This window comes from Haematobia irritans, chromosome 1 (genome assembly GCF_050003625.1).
Source record: "Haematobia irritans isolate KBUSLIRL chromosome 1, ASM5000362v1, whole genome shotgun sequence".
Classification (NCBI taxonomy): Eukaryota; Metazoa; Arthropoda; class Insecta; order Diptera; family Muscidae; genus Haematobia; species Haematobia irritans.
The window spans coordinates 272,233,004-272,252,449 of NC_134397.1; the positions used below are offsets into that span (position 1 = coordinate 272,233,004).

General features: G+C 31.6%; 1 protein-coding gene across 4 annotated transcripts in view; it reads right to left on the reverse strand.

Moving 5' to 3' along the window:
• The window catches only part of Ptp99A (Protein tyrosine phosphatase 99A), an 873,279-nt gene that overhangs the window by 86,802 nt on the left and 767,031 nt on the right, over positions 1-19,446 (reverse strand). For all 4 annotated transcript variants that reach the window (XM_075294575.1, XM_075294572.1, XM_075294571.1 and 1 more), the window contains one exon: positions 800-997. In XM_075294575.1, the coding sequence (XP_075150690.1) occupies positions 800-997 (198 nt within the window). The remainder of the gene's footprint in view (positions 1-799; positions 998-19,446) is intronic.

Genomic DNA, 19,446 nt, shown 5'->3' on the forward strand with positions numbered 1-19,446 from the left:
CTCAAAATTACAATTTTTGCTCTACATGCTGTCAGTACAAGTAAAAACAGAAGAAACATTTATGTATCTAATATTAGTTTTATTTCGGTAGTGAAAGGGTTAAGTAGATTTCAACAGTCATTTGCCTTATAAATAAGGGATTTCAAATCTACTTTTAGTAGATTTCGAGCCTAATGTGAATGGGCTATAAGGCTAATAAGTACAACGTGATATTTATAGCAATGTTTCAAAATATCTACGTATCTAACAAAAGTATTATTTTCGGTTTTAAATTATCCTTGTGTCTTAACACTTTAAACATATTTTCACTACCCCTCCCTTCATGCAAATTCGACAAAGTATTTGAAAAGAGTTATATAAAATTTCATTTGATATATGACGCTTTCCGTAAATAATATGTAAAGGTACATAATTAATCTGGTGTAAATATTACATTTACATATAATAAAACATTACATAAATATTATGAATAACTTAACATAACCTGAGAATAGCTGTACTTTTCGATTTATGAAAATTTGTCATACTTTATAAACACAATTAATTTCAGAAATGAATTATTTAGTTTTTATATGGGCATTGATAAAAATATCTTGAAATATTTTTTTTTTGATATTTGTGTAAAACACATTTTTCGTAATTATTATGTAAAAGAACATAATTAATAGATTCGTCTTGGAATTTTTTTTTTGAATTCTATTCATAATAGAAATGCATTGGTTTTTTTTCTTGTGTATGACCCTTTTTAAAAATGCTATAAACATTTCTTGGAAATTTATTACAAAAATCTTATACTCACTTAGTTTTGGCAGCTCAAAACGTATGGCCGAATCGGCAGCACTGCGTTTAACAATTTCCACGCCCGTTTGATTTTCGTGTATGTGGTAGACATGATAGCCGGCAATAGCACCATTTTGATTTTTAGGCGGATGCCAAGACATGGTAATGCTGGTGGCTGTAACATCCAGGACGGTGAGATTTTGTGGTTTACTTGGCACTGAAAGAAAGAGGAAAAAAATGCAAATTAGAAAAGCACATAAATAATAAAAGTAAAGTAATAAATATTTCTTTGCAATAAAACAAAACACACACATACATACATCCGGATCAAGAGGGAATAAAAAGCTACGAAACGTTGTGAGGGGAATACCCACCCTTTTTTGGAAGCCACCGCGGTGCAATGGTTAGATGCCCGCCTTGCATACACAAGGTCGTGGGTTCGATTCCTGTTTCGGCCGAACAATTAAATTAAATCCTCACTTAGGAATTCTACAATTAACATTTATTTAAGGAAATTTTATTTAATTCCCTTTATGTAATAAAACAATGGTTTTTGTTTAATTTTTTTATTAAATTGAGTTAATGGATCTTTGAAATTTACGTCCATCTTTTAATGTTGTATGACTTCACAAAATTTCCTATTGACAGAAAATTTTGTCGAAATTTCCTATAGCCAGTAAATGTTAACAAAGTTTCTTATTAAAAAAATTACAAAATTGCATTAATTTCTTTAATAAATAAAACTGATTTTTATTTGTTTTGAGATAATCAAAATATGCCAAGCCGTGTGATGTCGTAAATGTCAAGAATTTTCTACAAATGTCAAATTTCTTACTAGCCCCTCGATTTGATTTAAGTCACATTTTTACCAATGCTAGTAAAAAGTTTCGGTTTCGAACAAGCCCTTATAAACAGAAAATTAATAGAGAGAACATTTTGACAAAATTTCCTATAGACAGAAAATTTTAATAAAATTTCTTATAAACTGAAAAATTCGACAAAATTTCCTATAGGCAGAAAATTTTGCCAGCATTACCTATAGACACACTCTGAGAAGGAATATGTTCACCCCAAACATGTTTCAATACCAAAATGTTGTTTTTGGAAGGTAAACATGGAAAATGTTGATCGCAACCATCTTATTTTCTGGACAATTATGTATCTGATGCCGAGAAAACAACATTTTGGCGACAAAAATGTTCCATGTTTACCGTATAAAAATAACATTTTTCTCTTGAGAGATGTTTGGGGTGATCGTATTCCTTCTCTGCGTGCAGAAAATTTTAACAAAATTTCTTATAAACAGAAAATTTTGACAAAATTTTGGCGAAGTTTCCTATAGGCAGAAAATATTGACAACATTTTTGGATCAAAGAAATAAAGTTTGAAATATAAGCTAAGACTTATTTTGAGCATGTTTAATCTTTGGTTTATTTTTTAGATTTGTTAGTATATTTGTTAGTATATGAAAATTCGATAAATAGCCAAGATTTAAACCTTCAAAGGGAGCCACCGTGGTGCAATGGTTAGCATGCCCGCCTTGCATATACAAGGTCGTGGATTCGATTCCTGCTTCGACCAAACACCAAAAAGTTTTTCAGCGGTGGGTTATCCCACCTCAGTAATGCTGGTGACAATTCTAAGGGTTTCAAAGCTTCTCTAAGTGGTTTCACTGCAATGTGGAACGCCGTTCGGACTCGGCTATAAAAAGGAGGTCCCTTGTCATTGTGCTTAACATGGAATAGACTGAATAGTCTAAGTGAGACCAAAGATAATTGAGTATAACAAGATTGAGAATTGTGCTCTTATCAAGAGAAGACAAATGTCAAGGTGTAGAGGGCTATGCGAAAAAAATTGTTTTATTTGTCATTTTTTTCCAAAGCAGCTCTGCCCAAGAATAAATTTAAACGGCAATATTCACATAAAACCATAATGAATATTTGCTTTAAAATACACATACGTTTTATTTTAATTTTCTACAATCGTTTTGGTACTGCTTTTGTGGGTTTTTATTCAAAAATTTATGAAAAACACAAATGTTATGATATTTTCCGACGCAAACGGCAGTACATTTGAGAGACACGTCGACGCAAACTTTATGATATTTTGTTGGCAGAGTCCTCTGGTGCTTCAGTTTTGCTATGACAAGTCTGCATCTTCTTCTCAATCTATCTTTGGTGAGACTGATATATCGGGCTGCCACCTAACCTAAACTACCCACACTTTAAAAAATTTTATTTTGATCCAAAGAGTTTGATCTACTCTTACGGATTTTGGTATTGATTCCAAGCCAAAGATGCGGCTTCTTTAAAATAGCTTTAAATCTAGGATATTTTTGCCATATATTAATAAAGCTATTCACTAATCCCAAAAAACGTCAATCCAAAAATGAAAAATTCTCAAAATAAGTCTTAGCGTACATTTGAGGCGTTCTTATCTTAAATCAAAAAATTCAAAATTTCAGTTAATTTAAGGACAATTACTTTAAATCAAATATATTTTTTTTACTTTAAGGAAAATTTTCCTTTTTTCAAAAACATACGACTTTAACGGAGAAACGCAAATTTGCAATATTTGTGTCCTAAATTTAATAAAAAAAATCTTTAAAACAAAAATTATAAATTTTCTTTTAATTCAAATTCCATTGTTTTAAAGAAATTTGTTCTTAATATTGTGTAAATTGCATGTTCTGAAATTTAGGTTGTACAATAATTCATATTAGGTCAATATTTGTTTTCAGTGCACCGTGGACACCTACAATTTTGTCCGTACTTGGTAGGTGTTCACTCATGGTAGGTTAATTTTATTATGATTATACATCAAAGGTCTCATGTCTCATGTCCACTTTTAAGAGGTGTTTGCTTTTCATAGCTTCCAACTTTGAGAGGCTTCACTGCATTACAAAAATCTTACTGTAGACAAAAATATATAAAATAAAAACTGCATCAATGGCATTCCTAAGGAATCTTCTAAGGAAATCCATAGAAAAGGTTGTGGCCTTACAGACGAAAGAGAAAAAAAACGGATTTCAGAAGTTATTGGTAAACAAAAACCTAAGTATGTCAAAGGATATGACCATTTGCTCACGGAAACATTTCTGCTGGATATGCACCATCCGATACCACTTGTCAATAATATGTAATGTGTGTATGCATGCTACTGATGTTGGCTATAAGTCAAAATATACTACCACCATATATGCATACTGGCAGACTGGCATACATATATGACTAGGAAAACTATAAGATATTGGTTTTTGCTCTCCCCCTTTTTTGCCAGTAAAAGTAACGCAATGCTTTGCAAGCGAAAAAAAAAACTTTAAACTTCTTGTGAAAGTTCAAACCGTAATACAAGCCAAAAATGCGATTTACTGAGGATTTATCACGAACCTAAATCCCAATGTCTTTTGGTTTTCTCTTTCTTGCTTCTTTCTCCATTAGACGTTGAAGCTTTACAACTGGCACACGTTATCCTTGATATCCTGTCCAAATATCTATATGTCTAACAAAAGTATTGTTTTTCAATTTTCGATTATCCTTGCGTCTTAACACTTTCAAAATATTTTCACTAACCCCCCTTCATTTATAGTTCTAAGGAGTTTTGTAGCTGTCATTGGTCCTCATGCGTTTTTGGTGATGATGACATAATGTTCGAAAGGCATTAATAATACAAAATACGAATCATATAAGATACAAGTGCGAACCAAATAAACAAATCGCTTTTATTTTTTCAAATTAACGCTTTGTAAAAAAACAAAACAAAGAAAAAGAGATACCAAGAACCCCATAGTGAAGAGCATTGATGTTTATTTTTGTATTAAAAACGGCTTTCATTATTTTAAAAAATTTAAAAAAAAAAAAAACGTTTGTGTATCACCCCATAAATCGTTATAATGATACTGGTAGCATGGTAGTGGTTGTGCAAAGAGAAAAGCACTAAATTGTATTTTAGTCTCTATATGGAGTCTATTTTTAATTAAAAAGCCAGATTATCCTTAAAAAAGCCAATTTTGTTCTTGATCGGTTTAACATATATAGACGAGTCTATATCTAATTAGCAACCGATGTGGACCAATTTTTGCATGGTAGTAAGGTGTCATATACTGACATTGTACAACCCATTTCAGCTGGATCGGATAAACTTTGGTCCTCAAGGATCGAACGAAATTTGTTCTTCCAGGAGGCTATACCTAAAAGCCAAATGCAGTATTTTTTAAGTGATGGCAAGATGTAGACCTTGACCTTTAGTACTAATTCTGAGACAAATATGCGTCTTCTTTTAAATATAGATATTTATTAGGTAGCTACCAAGGCTAAATAGGTTAGGTAGGTGGCAGCCCGATGTATCAGGCTCACTTAGACTATTCAGTTCATTGTGATACCACAGTGGTGAACTTCTCTCTTATCACTCAATGGTGAACTTCTATCTTATCACTCAATGGTGAACTTCTATCTTATCACTCAATGACAAGGGACCTCCTTTTATGGCCGAGTCCGAACGGCGTTCCACATTGCAGTGAAACCACTTAGAGAAGCTTTGAAACCCTCAGAAATGTTACCAGCATTACAGAGGTGGAATAATCCAACGCTGAAAAACTTTTTGGTGTTCGGTCGAAGCAGGAATCGAATCCACGACCTTGTATATGCAAGGCGGGCATGCTAACCATTGCACCACGGTGGCTCCCTTTGAAGGTTTAAATCTTGGCTATTTATCGAATTTTCATTTTCGTGCTGCAATATAATAACAAATCTAAAAAATAAACCAAAGATTAAACATCCTCAAAATAATTCTTAGCTTATATTTCAAACTTGTTTCTTTGATCCAAAAATGTTGTAAACATTTTCTGTCTGTAGGAAACTTCGCTAAAATTTTGTCAAAATTGTCTGTCTATAGGTACGTTTGCCAAAATGTTCTGTTTATAAGAAATTTTGTTAAAATTATCTGCACGCAGAGAAGGAATACGATCACCCCAAACATCTTTCAAGAGCAAAATTTTATATTTATACGGTAAACATGGAACATTTTTGTCGCCAAAATGTTGTTTTCTCGGCACACATATCAGATACATAATTGTCCAGAGAATAAGATGGTTGCGATCAACATGTTCCATATTTACCGTACAAAAATAACATTTTGCTCTTGAAACATGTTTGGGGTGATCATATACCTTCTCTGAGTGTGTCTATAGGGAATGTAGGCAAAATTTTCTGCCTATAGGAAATTTTGTCGAATTTTTCAGTTTATAAGAAATTTTGTTAAAATTTTTTGTTTATAGGAAATTTTGTCAAAATTTCTCTATTAATTTTCTGTTTATAAGGACCTGTTCGAAACCGTAAAGGCCTAGCATTGGTAAAAATTTGACTTAAATCGAGGGGCTAGTAAGAAATTTGACATTTGTAGAAAATTCATGACATTTACATATTTTGATTATCTCAAAACAAATAAAAATCAGTTTTATTTGTTAAAGAAATTAGTGCACCAAACTAGCAATTTTTTCTCCCCATAGTAAATTGATATTTCACCATAGTAAAAAGTTTAGATTTGGAACAGACCCTAAGAAATTTTGTCAAAATTTTCTGTTTATTGGAGCGGTTGTTCAAATTTACGGTTTCTAAGAAATTTTGTCACAATTTTCTGCCTATAGGAAATTTTGTCACAATTTTCTGTCGATAGGAAATTTCGTCAAAATTTTCTGTCTATAGGAAATTTTGTCAAGGTTTGGTGTTTATTAGAAATGTTGTTAAAATTTTCTCCTTTTTTGTTTTATATTTAGCTAATCTGACCCTAATTCATTGATGTAAAGAAGAAATATTTTTTACATTTTTATCCTTTTTTCTGTTTATAAGAAATTTTTGAAATTTTCTATCTATAGGAAATTCTGTCGAAATTTTCTGCCTATACGAAATTTTGTCAAAATTTTCTGTTTATAGGGAATTTTGTAATTTTTTTTATAAGAAATTTTGTTAACATTACTGACTATAGGAAATTTCGGCAAAATTTTCTGTCAATAGGAAATTTTGTGAAGTCATACAACATTAAAGGATGGACGTAAATTTCAAAGATCCGTGAACTCAATTTAATAAAAAAATTAAACAAAAACCATTGTTTTATTACATAAAGGGAATTAAATAAAATTTCCTTAAATAAATGTTAATTGTAGAATTCCTTAGTGAAGATTTAATGTAATTGGTTAACTACCTAAAATTCATCATCACATTTTTTAAGAATGGGTTTATATATATATATATATATATATATATATATATATATATATATATATATATATATATATATATATATACATATATATATATATATATATATATATATATATATATGTATATATATATATATATATATATATATATATATATATATATATATATATATATATATATATATATATATATATATATATATATATATATATATATATATATATATATATATATATATATATATATATATATATATATATATATATATATATATATATATATATATATATTCCATTTTTATTTTATCTTGACAGAACGACATTACAAAATATATAATACATACATTAACTGCCATTTTCATGGCGTTAGGCTTTAACTGCCAGTTAACAGAAAGAAAAATGTAAATATCTTTTCTCCGGTTAACTTTAACTGAAAAATTTTCAGCTGTTAAGTTTTTAACTGGCATATGGAATATATACGCAAGATGACAGATATGTAGATATCACGGCTTAAAAGTAACAAGAAAATTTTGTCAAAATTTTCTGTTTATTGGAGCGGTTGTTCAAATTTACGTTTTCTAAAAAATTTTGTCAAAATTTTCTGTCTATAGGAAAATTTGTCAAAGTTTGGTGTTTGTAAGAACTTTTGTTAAAAATTTCTCCTTTTTTGTTTTATTTAGCTAATCTGACCTTAATTCATTGATGTAAAGAAGAAATATTTTTTACATTTTTTACATTTTTATCCTTTTTTTCTGTTTATAAGAAATTTGTGAAATTTTCTATCTATAGGAAATTTTGTCGAAATTTTCTGCCTATACGAATTTTGTATTTTTTTTATAAGAAATTTTGTTAACATTTACTGGCTATAGGAAATTTCGACAAAATTTTCTGTCAATAGGAAATTTTGTGAAGTCATACAACATTAAAGGATGGACGTAAATTTCAAAGATCCGTGAACTCAATTTAATAAAAAAATTAAACAAAAACCATTGTTTTATAACATAAAGGGAATTAAATAAAATTTCCTTAAATAAATGTTAATCGTAGAATTCCTCAGTGAGAATTTAATTTAATTGGTTTACTACCTAAGTTTCATTATCACATTTTTTAAGAATGGGTTTACATATTTTTTTCATTTTTATTTTATCTTGACAGAACATTACAAAATATATAATAAATACATTAACTGCCATTTTCATGTAGCTCCGTTAGGCTTTAACTACCAGTTAACAGTAAGAAAAATGGAAATGGTTGTCACTATCTTCAGCTATTATATTTTTTTTTGTATTTGAAATAAGAACATTTTGAAATTTTTTATTTCTAAGAAGTTGTCAATTAAAGTACTGTTGAAATCATGGTCTGATATGTGGATCGAATGCATTTATAAAAATGCGTTAAAGCTATGTGTATTCGTAGAATTTTGGCAGAAATACAATTTTAAATATTTAGCAATGTCTTTTTGAAGATTATGATATAACCGTGTTGTTATCGATATATTTTTTTTACTTTGATTGAATATTGGAAAATAGGTTAACAATAAAACTTTCGAATATAATCTAAATTCAATTTGATGGAAATTTTTGAGAAAATCCACTAGCTTTGAGCATTATTATTTCATTAATTTAAGATAAGAAATCTAGGTTATACAATTTAAGCCCATTTTCCAACACAAAAAAAAAGACAATTCCCCTATTCAATACTAAGATGGCCTTCCTAATTCCCATTAACACCATCTCTTCAACAAAATAGTTAAACAAGATCAAGTACAAACGAAAAAAAAAAACTTCCTCAACACTTATTGATGGCATAAAAATAAATTGACCAAAGTTTTCGAAATGTGCTATTGTTTTGGGGGCCGAAGCAAAAGCGGGAGTGCAAGGGGATGAATGTATGAAAAGAATCAATTTGCAGTAAACATTAGCGAGAGGGTCATCACTTTAGAAAACTTGAAGGAAACATTAAACTTAAAATAACCAAAGAATCAAGCCACATTAGCCACTTTAAAGTTTTTTGTTTTCTGGGCATGAGAATTTCCTCTTTAATGGAAACGAAACTCAGCATAACACATTGTTGTTGGCCTATTAACGCCAGTAAGCTCAAAAGGAAGAAAATCCCATTTCTTGTTGTTGCTGTTGTTGTTTTTGTTGTTGTTGTTACTGATGCTTAGACAAAACTAATCTTTTTCATGGATTTATTTTTATTTCCATTTGCACACTTAATTTAATTCTCAAAATCATTTTCCAACGCTCTAAAGTTGTTAGTTTCTCGCACAATGGGTTTGGAACAACAAATCAAAGAAAATTAAATTAGATTAAGAAATAAATGTTCAGAAAAATAGTGAAATACAGTGAAACCTCTCAAAATTTTACACTCTAAAAAGCCGATACCTCTTAAAGGTAGACATATATCATGAGATGTTTGAATATATTATCAAATTAAAATTATCCTCTCATAAGTGGACATCTTCTAAATGATGACAATATTAGCCGTGGCGTCTACGGCTAAGAGGTTTCACTGTAAAGAGTGATACGGTCAACATTTGGTCAATATAAACTTGACATATTTCTGAACACCCCTCATTTTGAAGGTGTGTGTGTAGAATGTTGCTCCTATTTTGATTTTGGAATTCATTCTTCAGTTGTCAAAATGCCGTCCAAGCAAGAAGAGTAGCGTATCAAAATTTTGCTCGCGCATCGCGAAAATCCGAGCTACTCGCACGCAAAGCTGGCAAAATCGCTAAAAGTTGCCAAATCAAAAGTTACAAATGTAATTAAGGTGTTTGTCGACAGCCAGGAAGTCTGGATCGGGGGGAAATCGAAAACCGGAAGCCGCTGAGACGACAAAGAGAGTTGCCGGTAGTTTCAAGCGAAACCCTAACCTCTCTCTCCGAGATGCCGCAAATAAGCAGGGTGTATCGTCTACAACCGTGCATCGAGCCAAAAAACGAGCCGGACTATCGACTTACAAGAAGGCAGTGACTCCAAATCGCGATGATAAACAAAATACGACGGCCAAAGCGCGATCCCGGAGGCTGTACACGACGATGCTGACGAAGTTTGACTGCGTGGTAATGAACGACGAAACCTATGTCAAAGCCGACTACAAGCAGCTTCTGGGACAGGAGTTTTATACGGCAAAAGGAAGGGGAAAGGTAGCAGATATTTTCAAGCACATAAAACTGTCAAAGTTCGCAAAGAAATATCTGGTTTGGCAAGCCATCTGTACCTGTGGCTTGGAAAGCAGCATTTTCCGGGGACTGTCAACCAAGAAATTTACGTTAAAGAGTGTTTGAATAAACGTCTGCTGCCTTTCCTGAAGAAACACGGTTGCTCCGTACAGTTTTGGCCGGATTTGGCATCTTGCCATTACGGTAAAAAAGCCATGGAGTTGTATGCCGCCAACAACGTGCAGGTGGTTCCCAAGGACAAGAACCCTCCCAACACGCCAGAGCTCCGCCCTATTGAGAAATACTGGGCTATTGTCAAGCGGAACCTAAAGAAGACCAAAAAAACTGCTAAGGACGAGCAGCAGTTCAAGGCAAACTGGCTTTCTGCGGCAAAGAAGGTGGACAAGGTGGCTGTACAAAATCTGATGGCAGGTGTCAAGCGTGAGGCCCGGCAATTCGGATTTGGAAAAGCGAAAGCCTAACTGAATATTTTTCCTGAATTTTATACTAATTGAACTTGAAAAAGAAATTTAATTTGATTTTTTAAATAAACGATTTCACCGATTTACACGCGTTTTCCCTTGACCAAATTTTGACCGTATCACCCTTTATATGTATTCCCGGAAAATGTAAAATTATTAACTCCGAACCTTATATTCACAGTAATATTTACATTTATTAAATTATAATAAATTATATATTGACTTATATTAATTAGACTATTAAATAAAAATGAAAATTAAAAAAAATTATATTTAAATAATATTATATTTAAATAATAAATTATATTTAAATAATAAATTATATTTAAATAATAAATTTAATTTTGATTTTTAATTAAATTTAAAAACAGTTAGAGATTTTAATTTAAATGTAAAATTAAGTGTAAATATATCTTCGAAGTAATAATAAAATCAGTAAAAACCTTTATTTATTATTTGAATAGTCATAGTTTTTGATCAATTTAATAGGCTTGAATTTATTTAATTTGTTTTATTTTATTTTTATTTTAGTTAATTAAATGAAATGCAAATATAGTGGATAATTTGATTTAATTAAATTAATTATTGAAATAATTTTAATATTTTATATATTTAATATAATTTTATTTATTTAAACTAATTTTTTTAAATACCTTCTGTACCATCATTTTCCCCTGCATCGACACATTGTACTTTCGAGGAAAAATCTCAGACCGTTTGAATTTAAACGTTTATTTCACTTAATACCAGCAAGGAATCTCGAACCAAGGATGGCAACAAGGATAACTTTGTAAACAAAAGTAACAAAAAGAAACAGATTACATTTTCCGCTGTTGGCCCGGCGTTAGTTCGTTCATTTGCTTGAACTCCTCGTATCTTATCTAAGGCCTTCAAAGACGTTAAAACGTTTATATTCCTCTCGACAATAGACATTTAATTTTCTTTGAAACGCTTTATTGCTACTTGGCCACCAAAGCCAAGAGCCACCCACCAATGGGGTCCCAAAGAAGGAGCGCAAATGAAAGAAAATTCCGCAGAGATCTCTCTTGGTTTTAGAGTTTTATTTTCGCTTGATTTGTATAGCCTATGCAGTCAGTCACTTAGTTATACATAAGGAATTGGGAAATGGATGGATAGATGGAAATTTCCTTTCATTGAAGTCAAAAGGATCAACATTTGATGTTTTCCTTTGACTGAATGATGCTCTGGGTATTTATTTTTGTTATCGAGTGATTCAATTGAGTGACCTCTTTCCCATTTTCTTAGATTTTTGTTAAAGGATTTACCCATCCTTTCTGCGCTTCCGTGGGACCCCCCGCTATAGGCCACCCATTTTGCCTATCTATGCAAATGGCTATGAGCCATCAATTCAATCGACTCACTGACTGACAAGCCCAACATTTTTGTTTTTGATAAACTTTAAGGAATTCAAAAGAAACCTCATTTGAAATAATGGAAACGAGTTTTTTACGAAAGACTAACACTAACTTTCGAAAAAAGGATAACAATTCAATTTTATTTGATTTCGTTCCAGTAATAAGAGAGGCCCAGAATATTTTTTCTTCTTTGTTTTTGTTGATTTTTAGAAAGGTTTTCAGATTAGGTCTTTCGAAAAACAAACAATCGTATTGTATACCAAACTGATTTTGTTTTATCGGATTTTTTTTAAAGCGTTAATGCTTTAAATGAATGAACCAAAAAACAAAAAAGACACATATAAAAGTTTAATCCTTTTGAAGATTATTGTTTTTTTTTCTCTTAGAAAGGGCAGATATTGGACGCCTTTCATTGAATGGTCATTTTATAAAAAAAAAACAAGAGAATCAGCAAAAAAACAAAAACATTTGCTTTAGTTAGCTGTCATTGTTTGGTTTAGTCTGTCATATCATAGGTTTAAAGGCAAAAAACTGTTGCCTTTTTTTGCCAGCCCACTTTGCATTCGATGGTATTGTGTCCTATTATTATGCCCCAGGTTAAATCCTTTGTCATTCTCTTGCCCCCCTCTCACAATTGTAAGCTTTTAATCCTGTTTATATGATGCCGTGTCAATGTTTTCATAATACTAGTCTTCTCATCTTACAACAAAAAAATAAACTACTCTTCCCTTGTTTTCTCTCTGTCACAGATATCATTTATCTAAAATGGTCCCTGAAGTAAATCTCATGTGGTGCTGTCACAAATTAACAGTTGCCTCTCATGAGTCTACATGATTGTTTATATGAGTATATATATGGAATATGAGGAATATGGATATTGCAATAGTATTGGTTGTTATGGATTTAAATAGTGATTATTCATAGCAATAAAACTATAATTACTTTCATACACTATAAAAATATATTCAAATATATTGAATAGTTTTAGAGAATTGCAAACGTTCGGTTTATAAGGACATACTTAGTATACCATCCAAACGAAATGCGGGTTCAAAGAACTATCACGATCACAACTCAGGAACCTTCCTTTATGTATGCCAAATATTAGGTTAGGTTTTGTGGCCACTTTTGCCACTCGTGCCAATAATAATCTACCAAATGTTGAAAAACAATTTTTATAGAAAATTTTGTTAATTTTTTTTTATAGTAAATTTTGTCAAAATTTTTATAGGAAATTTTTCCAAAATTTTATGTCTATAGATTTTTTTTCAAAATTTTATTTCTGCAGAAAAAATTTTCAAAAATTTATTTCTGTAGAAAAGTTTTTAGAATTTTATTTTTATAAAAAGATGAAGTACCTCTTAGTTGGAGAATTCTACAAACTGTGATAAAAAACACCAGCGTGAACTTGTTAACACATCGAGTCTACTCTACTTTGTATATTTATACCCTGCGCCACACTGTGGAACAGGGTATTATAAGTTAGTGCATATGTTTGCAACACCCAGAAGGAGACGAGATAGATACATGGTGTCTATGGCAATAATGCTCAGGGTGGGTCCCTGAGTCGATCTAGCCATGTCCGTCCGTCCGTCCGTCTGTCTGTGAACTAGTGTTGGGAAAGTAACGAGTATTTGATTACAAGTACTCGTTACTGACTAATTTTTTGAGTACTCGTTACTAGTAAAAGAGTACTCAATATCTTCAATGACAGTTTTTTTCTTCTGACGGTAAGTTGGCGGTTTGGAAGTAAAATTCTTGACTTCTTGGAAAAATATTAATTGAAGTTTTCGAAAATCGTTTTATCAGTTAAAATAACAGGAAAAGGATATATGGCTTCACCTTTGAAGAAAGTGAAAAATTTATCTGATTTCTTAAAAACGTTTGCATTTGAAAAAATTTGCATTGGGTGTAGGTGGGAGCTATAATTTAAAGCATCACATGAATCACGTCTCATTCGAATAGTATGAATAATAATGTCGTTGACTTCAGCTGGTTCAATCCAATTGTTTTTAGAGAAGGTGCCCAAGCTTATTCAAAAACCCTTGGAAATTTTCAACATTGGGTCTCACGATAAAAATGATCGCTAAATATTTTCATCCACTGTCAATGGTGGATTTAAAAAGTTTGCAAATTGCAAGCATCAGTAATACACAATGCCATTTAGATATACCCTGACGAAAAAATACCAAATAGTGAATACGAAATTGGCTCTAAAAATTTGAATGATTGGTGAAAATCTTTTTCTATCGAGACCCATATATATACAACACCACATTTTATAACACTAGAACAAAACTAGCTAATGTAATTTGCTTTTCTATACTGTTTTTAAATTTAAAAAAGAGGAAGATATTTTTTTTTATAAAAGTAACGAGTAGTAACGAGTACTCAATTCAAAAGTAACGAGTAGTCAAAAGTAATCAAAATTTACAACACTACTGTGAACACATTTTTGTGATCAAAGTCTAGGTCGCAGTTTTAGTCCAATCGACTTAAAATTTGGCACAAGTTTCTGTTTTGGGTCAGAATAGAACCCTATTGATTTTGGAATAAATCGGTTCAGATTTAGATATAGCTCCCATACATTGCCACACATTCCACAATGAGGCCGGTCAGGCAGTTACTGTGAATGATGTTCGCTATCGTGAGATGATAACGAACTTTTTATGGCCCGAATTGGAAGATATGGAAGTGGAAGATATGTGGTTTCAGCAGGACGGTGCCACTTGCCACACAGCTAATGAAATAATGGCTCTTTTGCGCAACAAATTCAATGGCTGTGTTATCTCACGTAATGGCGATGTGATTTGACACCCTTGGACTTTTTTCTTTGGGGTTATTTGAAAGAAAATGTGTACGTCGATAAGCCAGCAACAATTCAAGAGCTAAAGGATGATATAATTAGGCACATTAACGGCATAGAACACCATTATGCCTCAGCGTCATCGAAAATTTGGACCATCGGATGAAAGTGTGCCACCGAGGTCGCGGCGCCCATATGGCCGATATTTTGTTCCATACATAATTGAGTAATACCAATATATCATAATAAAATAAAATTACAATAATTTCCTAAAAGGTTTGTGTTTTATTCAACATCGGCCCTTGAAATTTTAACCACCCTTTACTTGTTTTAATTCGTTTTTATTTGGCCTTTGAAACTTCAATGTCTTCCTTTCTAAAAAAAAAAATATCTTCAAAACTTTAGCAAATATAAATACCCAAAACTCTATGGGCATCTTTGCAGTGACTTTCAATGCAAATAATGACATTTCATACACTCTTCCCCTGTTTGTCGGTTTCTGTGTTTCCTTGTCTGTTGATGTTTTTGTTTGACATTAAATTGTTGTTCAAATGACAACAAACTAAATATGACAGAACATTTAACAAAAACATCTCTCGACAAATAAAACAATGCCAACAATTAGAACAAATAACAACAAACAGATGAAAAGATAACACAAAGAAAGGACAAAGCTTAAAACAGCTATGACAGAAGCAACATCAACTACTCTCAGGGAAATGATAAGTTGGACTGGAAAAAATTGAGAGAGATGCACTCAACGAAAAAAAAGATTGAATTTATTTTTTAAAAGAAATAAAGGATGGTCAGATACAGTCTAAGGCTCATTTGGACAATTTGTCTTAGGGGAAACCAGGTGATTAAAGATGACCTATTACAGCTATTACTATGGAACCCATTCACAATGGATTGAATAGTCTAAGTGAGCCTGAATCTTAATCGGGCTGCCACTTTAACCTACTATGGAACCCAATCAGATAAGCCCAATAGCAAAGCTCCCAAAAGGACGCTTTGATTCAAGTCCCAAAAGCATCCCATTCCTTTTCGTTATGAGAAAACTAAATTATTACCAATAGCGATTCGAAATATCGGAACTTGAGGCATAAATTTAAGAATTTTTTTCAAATTGTGTAAAATACATTTTACTGTCATATCGTCAGACTAACCCTTGCCTCAAAATGCTTTGAAGGAATTTTGAATGAATTCCTATGTCATATTCTGCTATCTTTCTTATTTAACAAATCAGTGAAGCATATGTCTTAAGACGTAAAAGAAAATACAAGGCGAGAAGAATGAAGTCCTTGTTTTTATTTGTCAGACAGTAATAAGCGATAAAAAACAAGACAAAAGGTCCCTCAAATAAACAGTTTAGTGTATAGTCATAGCTATGAAGAAATTATGATGTTTTGAAAAGGGTTAGAGCGACATCACGTTTCAATCTAATAACCCTTACCTCTATACTCTTGATATCTAAGACTTGAAGGTTTTCACGAAAAAAAAGAAAAAAAAAACAGAAGCATTCAACTGTATTACAAAAACGGATGGAAGGCAAGGGTTATTTGCATATACCGTAGGTTTTTTGCCACGTTTGCCTTTTGTATTTTTTGATTGAGTGTTTATTTTATTTTCTCAAGCATCCGAAAAATCCTTCACAATGACGTTTGGCGAAAACAGCCCAAGTGTTGTAAGGAATTTATAATTTACACTTTTAATTTGTTTTTCCATATAATGGATGATGTGAATGACTGGCATGCTTTAATACGCTCGCGCTATAATAACACCTGCCGTATTTATCATCTTTAAGGACCTCTATTGTCCTTATGATGAGTATTCATTTGTGTTAACGATGTAAGAGAAAAACAAAAACAACTCAGCATAAAAATCTTGAAATGCTTTCGTTGTTTATATTGTCGGGAAGTACAATGGACATTTTTGAAAAATATTTTACGTTAAGGACGAAAATAGTGTAAAAGGCTGGCAATAATGTGGATAGCAATTTGAAATTGTTATGTCAGAAGCAGAATAAAAAGTTCAGCTATCCACCTTTAAAAATTCAACTTGTAGCCTTTTTAAAAATTTTTTTAAAGGGGCACTTTCACCAATCACTTGGATTCGGCAATGCCTCAAAAACTAAATTTCGATTTGTTGATGAATTACCCAGCAAAAGATTTGTAAGTTCTTCCAAAGGCACAACTTTAAAAGCACTTCTAATGATGTTCTTTATTTTAACTACCCAGGGAGATCTTTTAATTCAATTTTTTATATCTTGGTTTTTTCATACTTTTAATGGGTAATTTTAACTTTTTTTTGTTTCAAATAGATTAAAAACAGGGTAAAAATTCATAAAATGGTACAAATTTAAATTTTGTCGAAAAAAATGCTAAATCCAATCTGAAAAAGTTGTGAATTTTTGAAAATATTTGAGGTCAAACGTTTCCCACAAACGTTAGCATCCATCAAATATTTTAAAAAATTATAAAAATAATTTTTTTGACAAAATATCACAGAATTTTTTAATTTACATCCAAAACATTGAATTCGGAGGACTCCCGTCCCATGACAAGCCCATGTTAAATTCATCGTTTCTGCGTCAATTTTGCACCACTTCCTGATCCAAAAAGAACATTTTCATTACTTTTTTGGCGAGGTTTATTTGCTGGGTAGTGTCAAAACATACGATTAAGCGATTGCAGTTATATGAAAAAATGATGCGCAGTGGTGGTGGAAAATCTTTCAATTTGGCTCACGTTGACTATTCAGTCCATTGTGATACCATGATCTTATATATGAGTATGCCCGATTTTATGTTTAGGCTCAGTAACAATGGACTTCCTTTTTTAGCAGAGCCCGAACGCCATTTCACATTGCGTTGAAAGCAGTTAGAGGAGCTTTAAAAAACTTGGAAATGTCACCAGCTGAACTCAAAAAAAATGTTAACCCTCTTTTCACTGAAGCCAATTTAACTTTTATTTTAGTTCATGGAATTATTATGTTTGGAGAAAGTTGCCTTTACTCTAATAATTTTTTGCGTACGTTTGTTAAATGAACTAAAAACCGGGAAAAATTATACACAAATGAAGCATAAAGATGTACAAAATTTGTACTTCCCACAAAATAGTTCATTATTTCTTTAAATTTGTAAATTTTACTACAAATACGCCCATCTTTAACTTAGTATGGCACTAAAGACATTCTTGCAATTTTGAACTCAATTTTTTTCCTTCAAACTACAAAATTTTCTGTAACAACCCAGTAAAAAAAGCATCGCCAAAAAAGTAATGAAAATGTACTTTTTGGATCCGGAAGTGGTGCAAAATTGACGCAGAAGCGATGAATTTAACATGGGCTTGTCATAGGACGGGAGTCCTCCATTTCAACGGCCGTTGTACTGAATTTTCATCACTTCTTTAGGTGTGATCCGAATTCAATGTTTTGGGTGTAAATTAAAAAAATCTGTGGTCAAATAAATATTTTTTATAATTTTTTGTAATTTTTAATGGATTCTAACGCTTGTCGGAAACGTTTGACCTCAAATATTTTCAAAAATTCACAATTTTTTCAGATTTGATTTAGCATTTTTTTCGAGAAACTTTAAATGAATTGTACCATTTTATGAATTCTTACTCTGTTTTTAACGTATTTGAAACAAAAAAAGTTAAAATTATCCATTAAAAGTATGACAAAACCAAGTTATTAAAAATTGAATTAAAAGAACTTCCTGGGTAGTTAAAATAAAGAACATCATTGGGAGTGCATCTTCTGGAAGTGCTTTTAAAGTTGTGCCTTTGGAAGAACTTCCAAACTTTTTTGCTGGGAAGAGAAAATTAATAAATTTTCTTGAATTTGTCGAAAAATATTTACTTTTTTTATCGGCGTGATGTCAGCATTTATAATTTTCGACAAATAATCAAAATTTTCTAAAATTAACCAAAGTTTGCACCACGGTGGCTCCCAGGACCCAAAATGAATCACCTTCCCCCGCCAGATCTAACATATACTGAGGACTATGGAAATTCGTATTAGGAAGCGATGATTGTGTAGATTGGTATCTGGCATTTTCTTTTCAATAACACCCTTCCTTCATCTTCAAGTCCAATAAGTTTGTTAAAAATTTGAAAAAATGCAAAACAACTTTATATCAATGAAACATTTGAGTTTTTCCACATTTCTCATGAACATGTGTCGAGGTATGTATATGGGGTAACTTTTATCAACACACAGAAATGAATTTCTTTGATGACATTTGATGGAACATTCATAAGTTTCAGCTAGCTGAATTTTTGTTGTATTTGTGTTACTTTTTTTATAAAAATCGCCTACTGTGCCATATTTAGCGCTGCCTTTTTTTGCAACCTCTTTATTTTTAATTATTTTGTTCGCAGGTTTTTGCACTCATTTGTCTTGGCTCCTCTATTAGGAACAAACAGAAAAAAACCAACAACAATGAAAGAACATTTGTTTGAGAGTGACGACATATGTAAGCTCTCTAATATTGTGATAGTCTTTTTAGACCCCTCTATTAGGAAAGAATGTAGTGGTAAACGGAAAGGTAACTCAACACTCTTTTCTTTGTCATACCGACAGTTATTTACAAGAAACCTCTCTCTCCCACTCTCTCA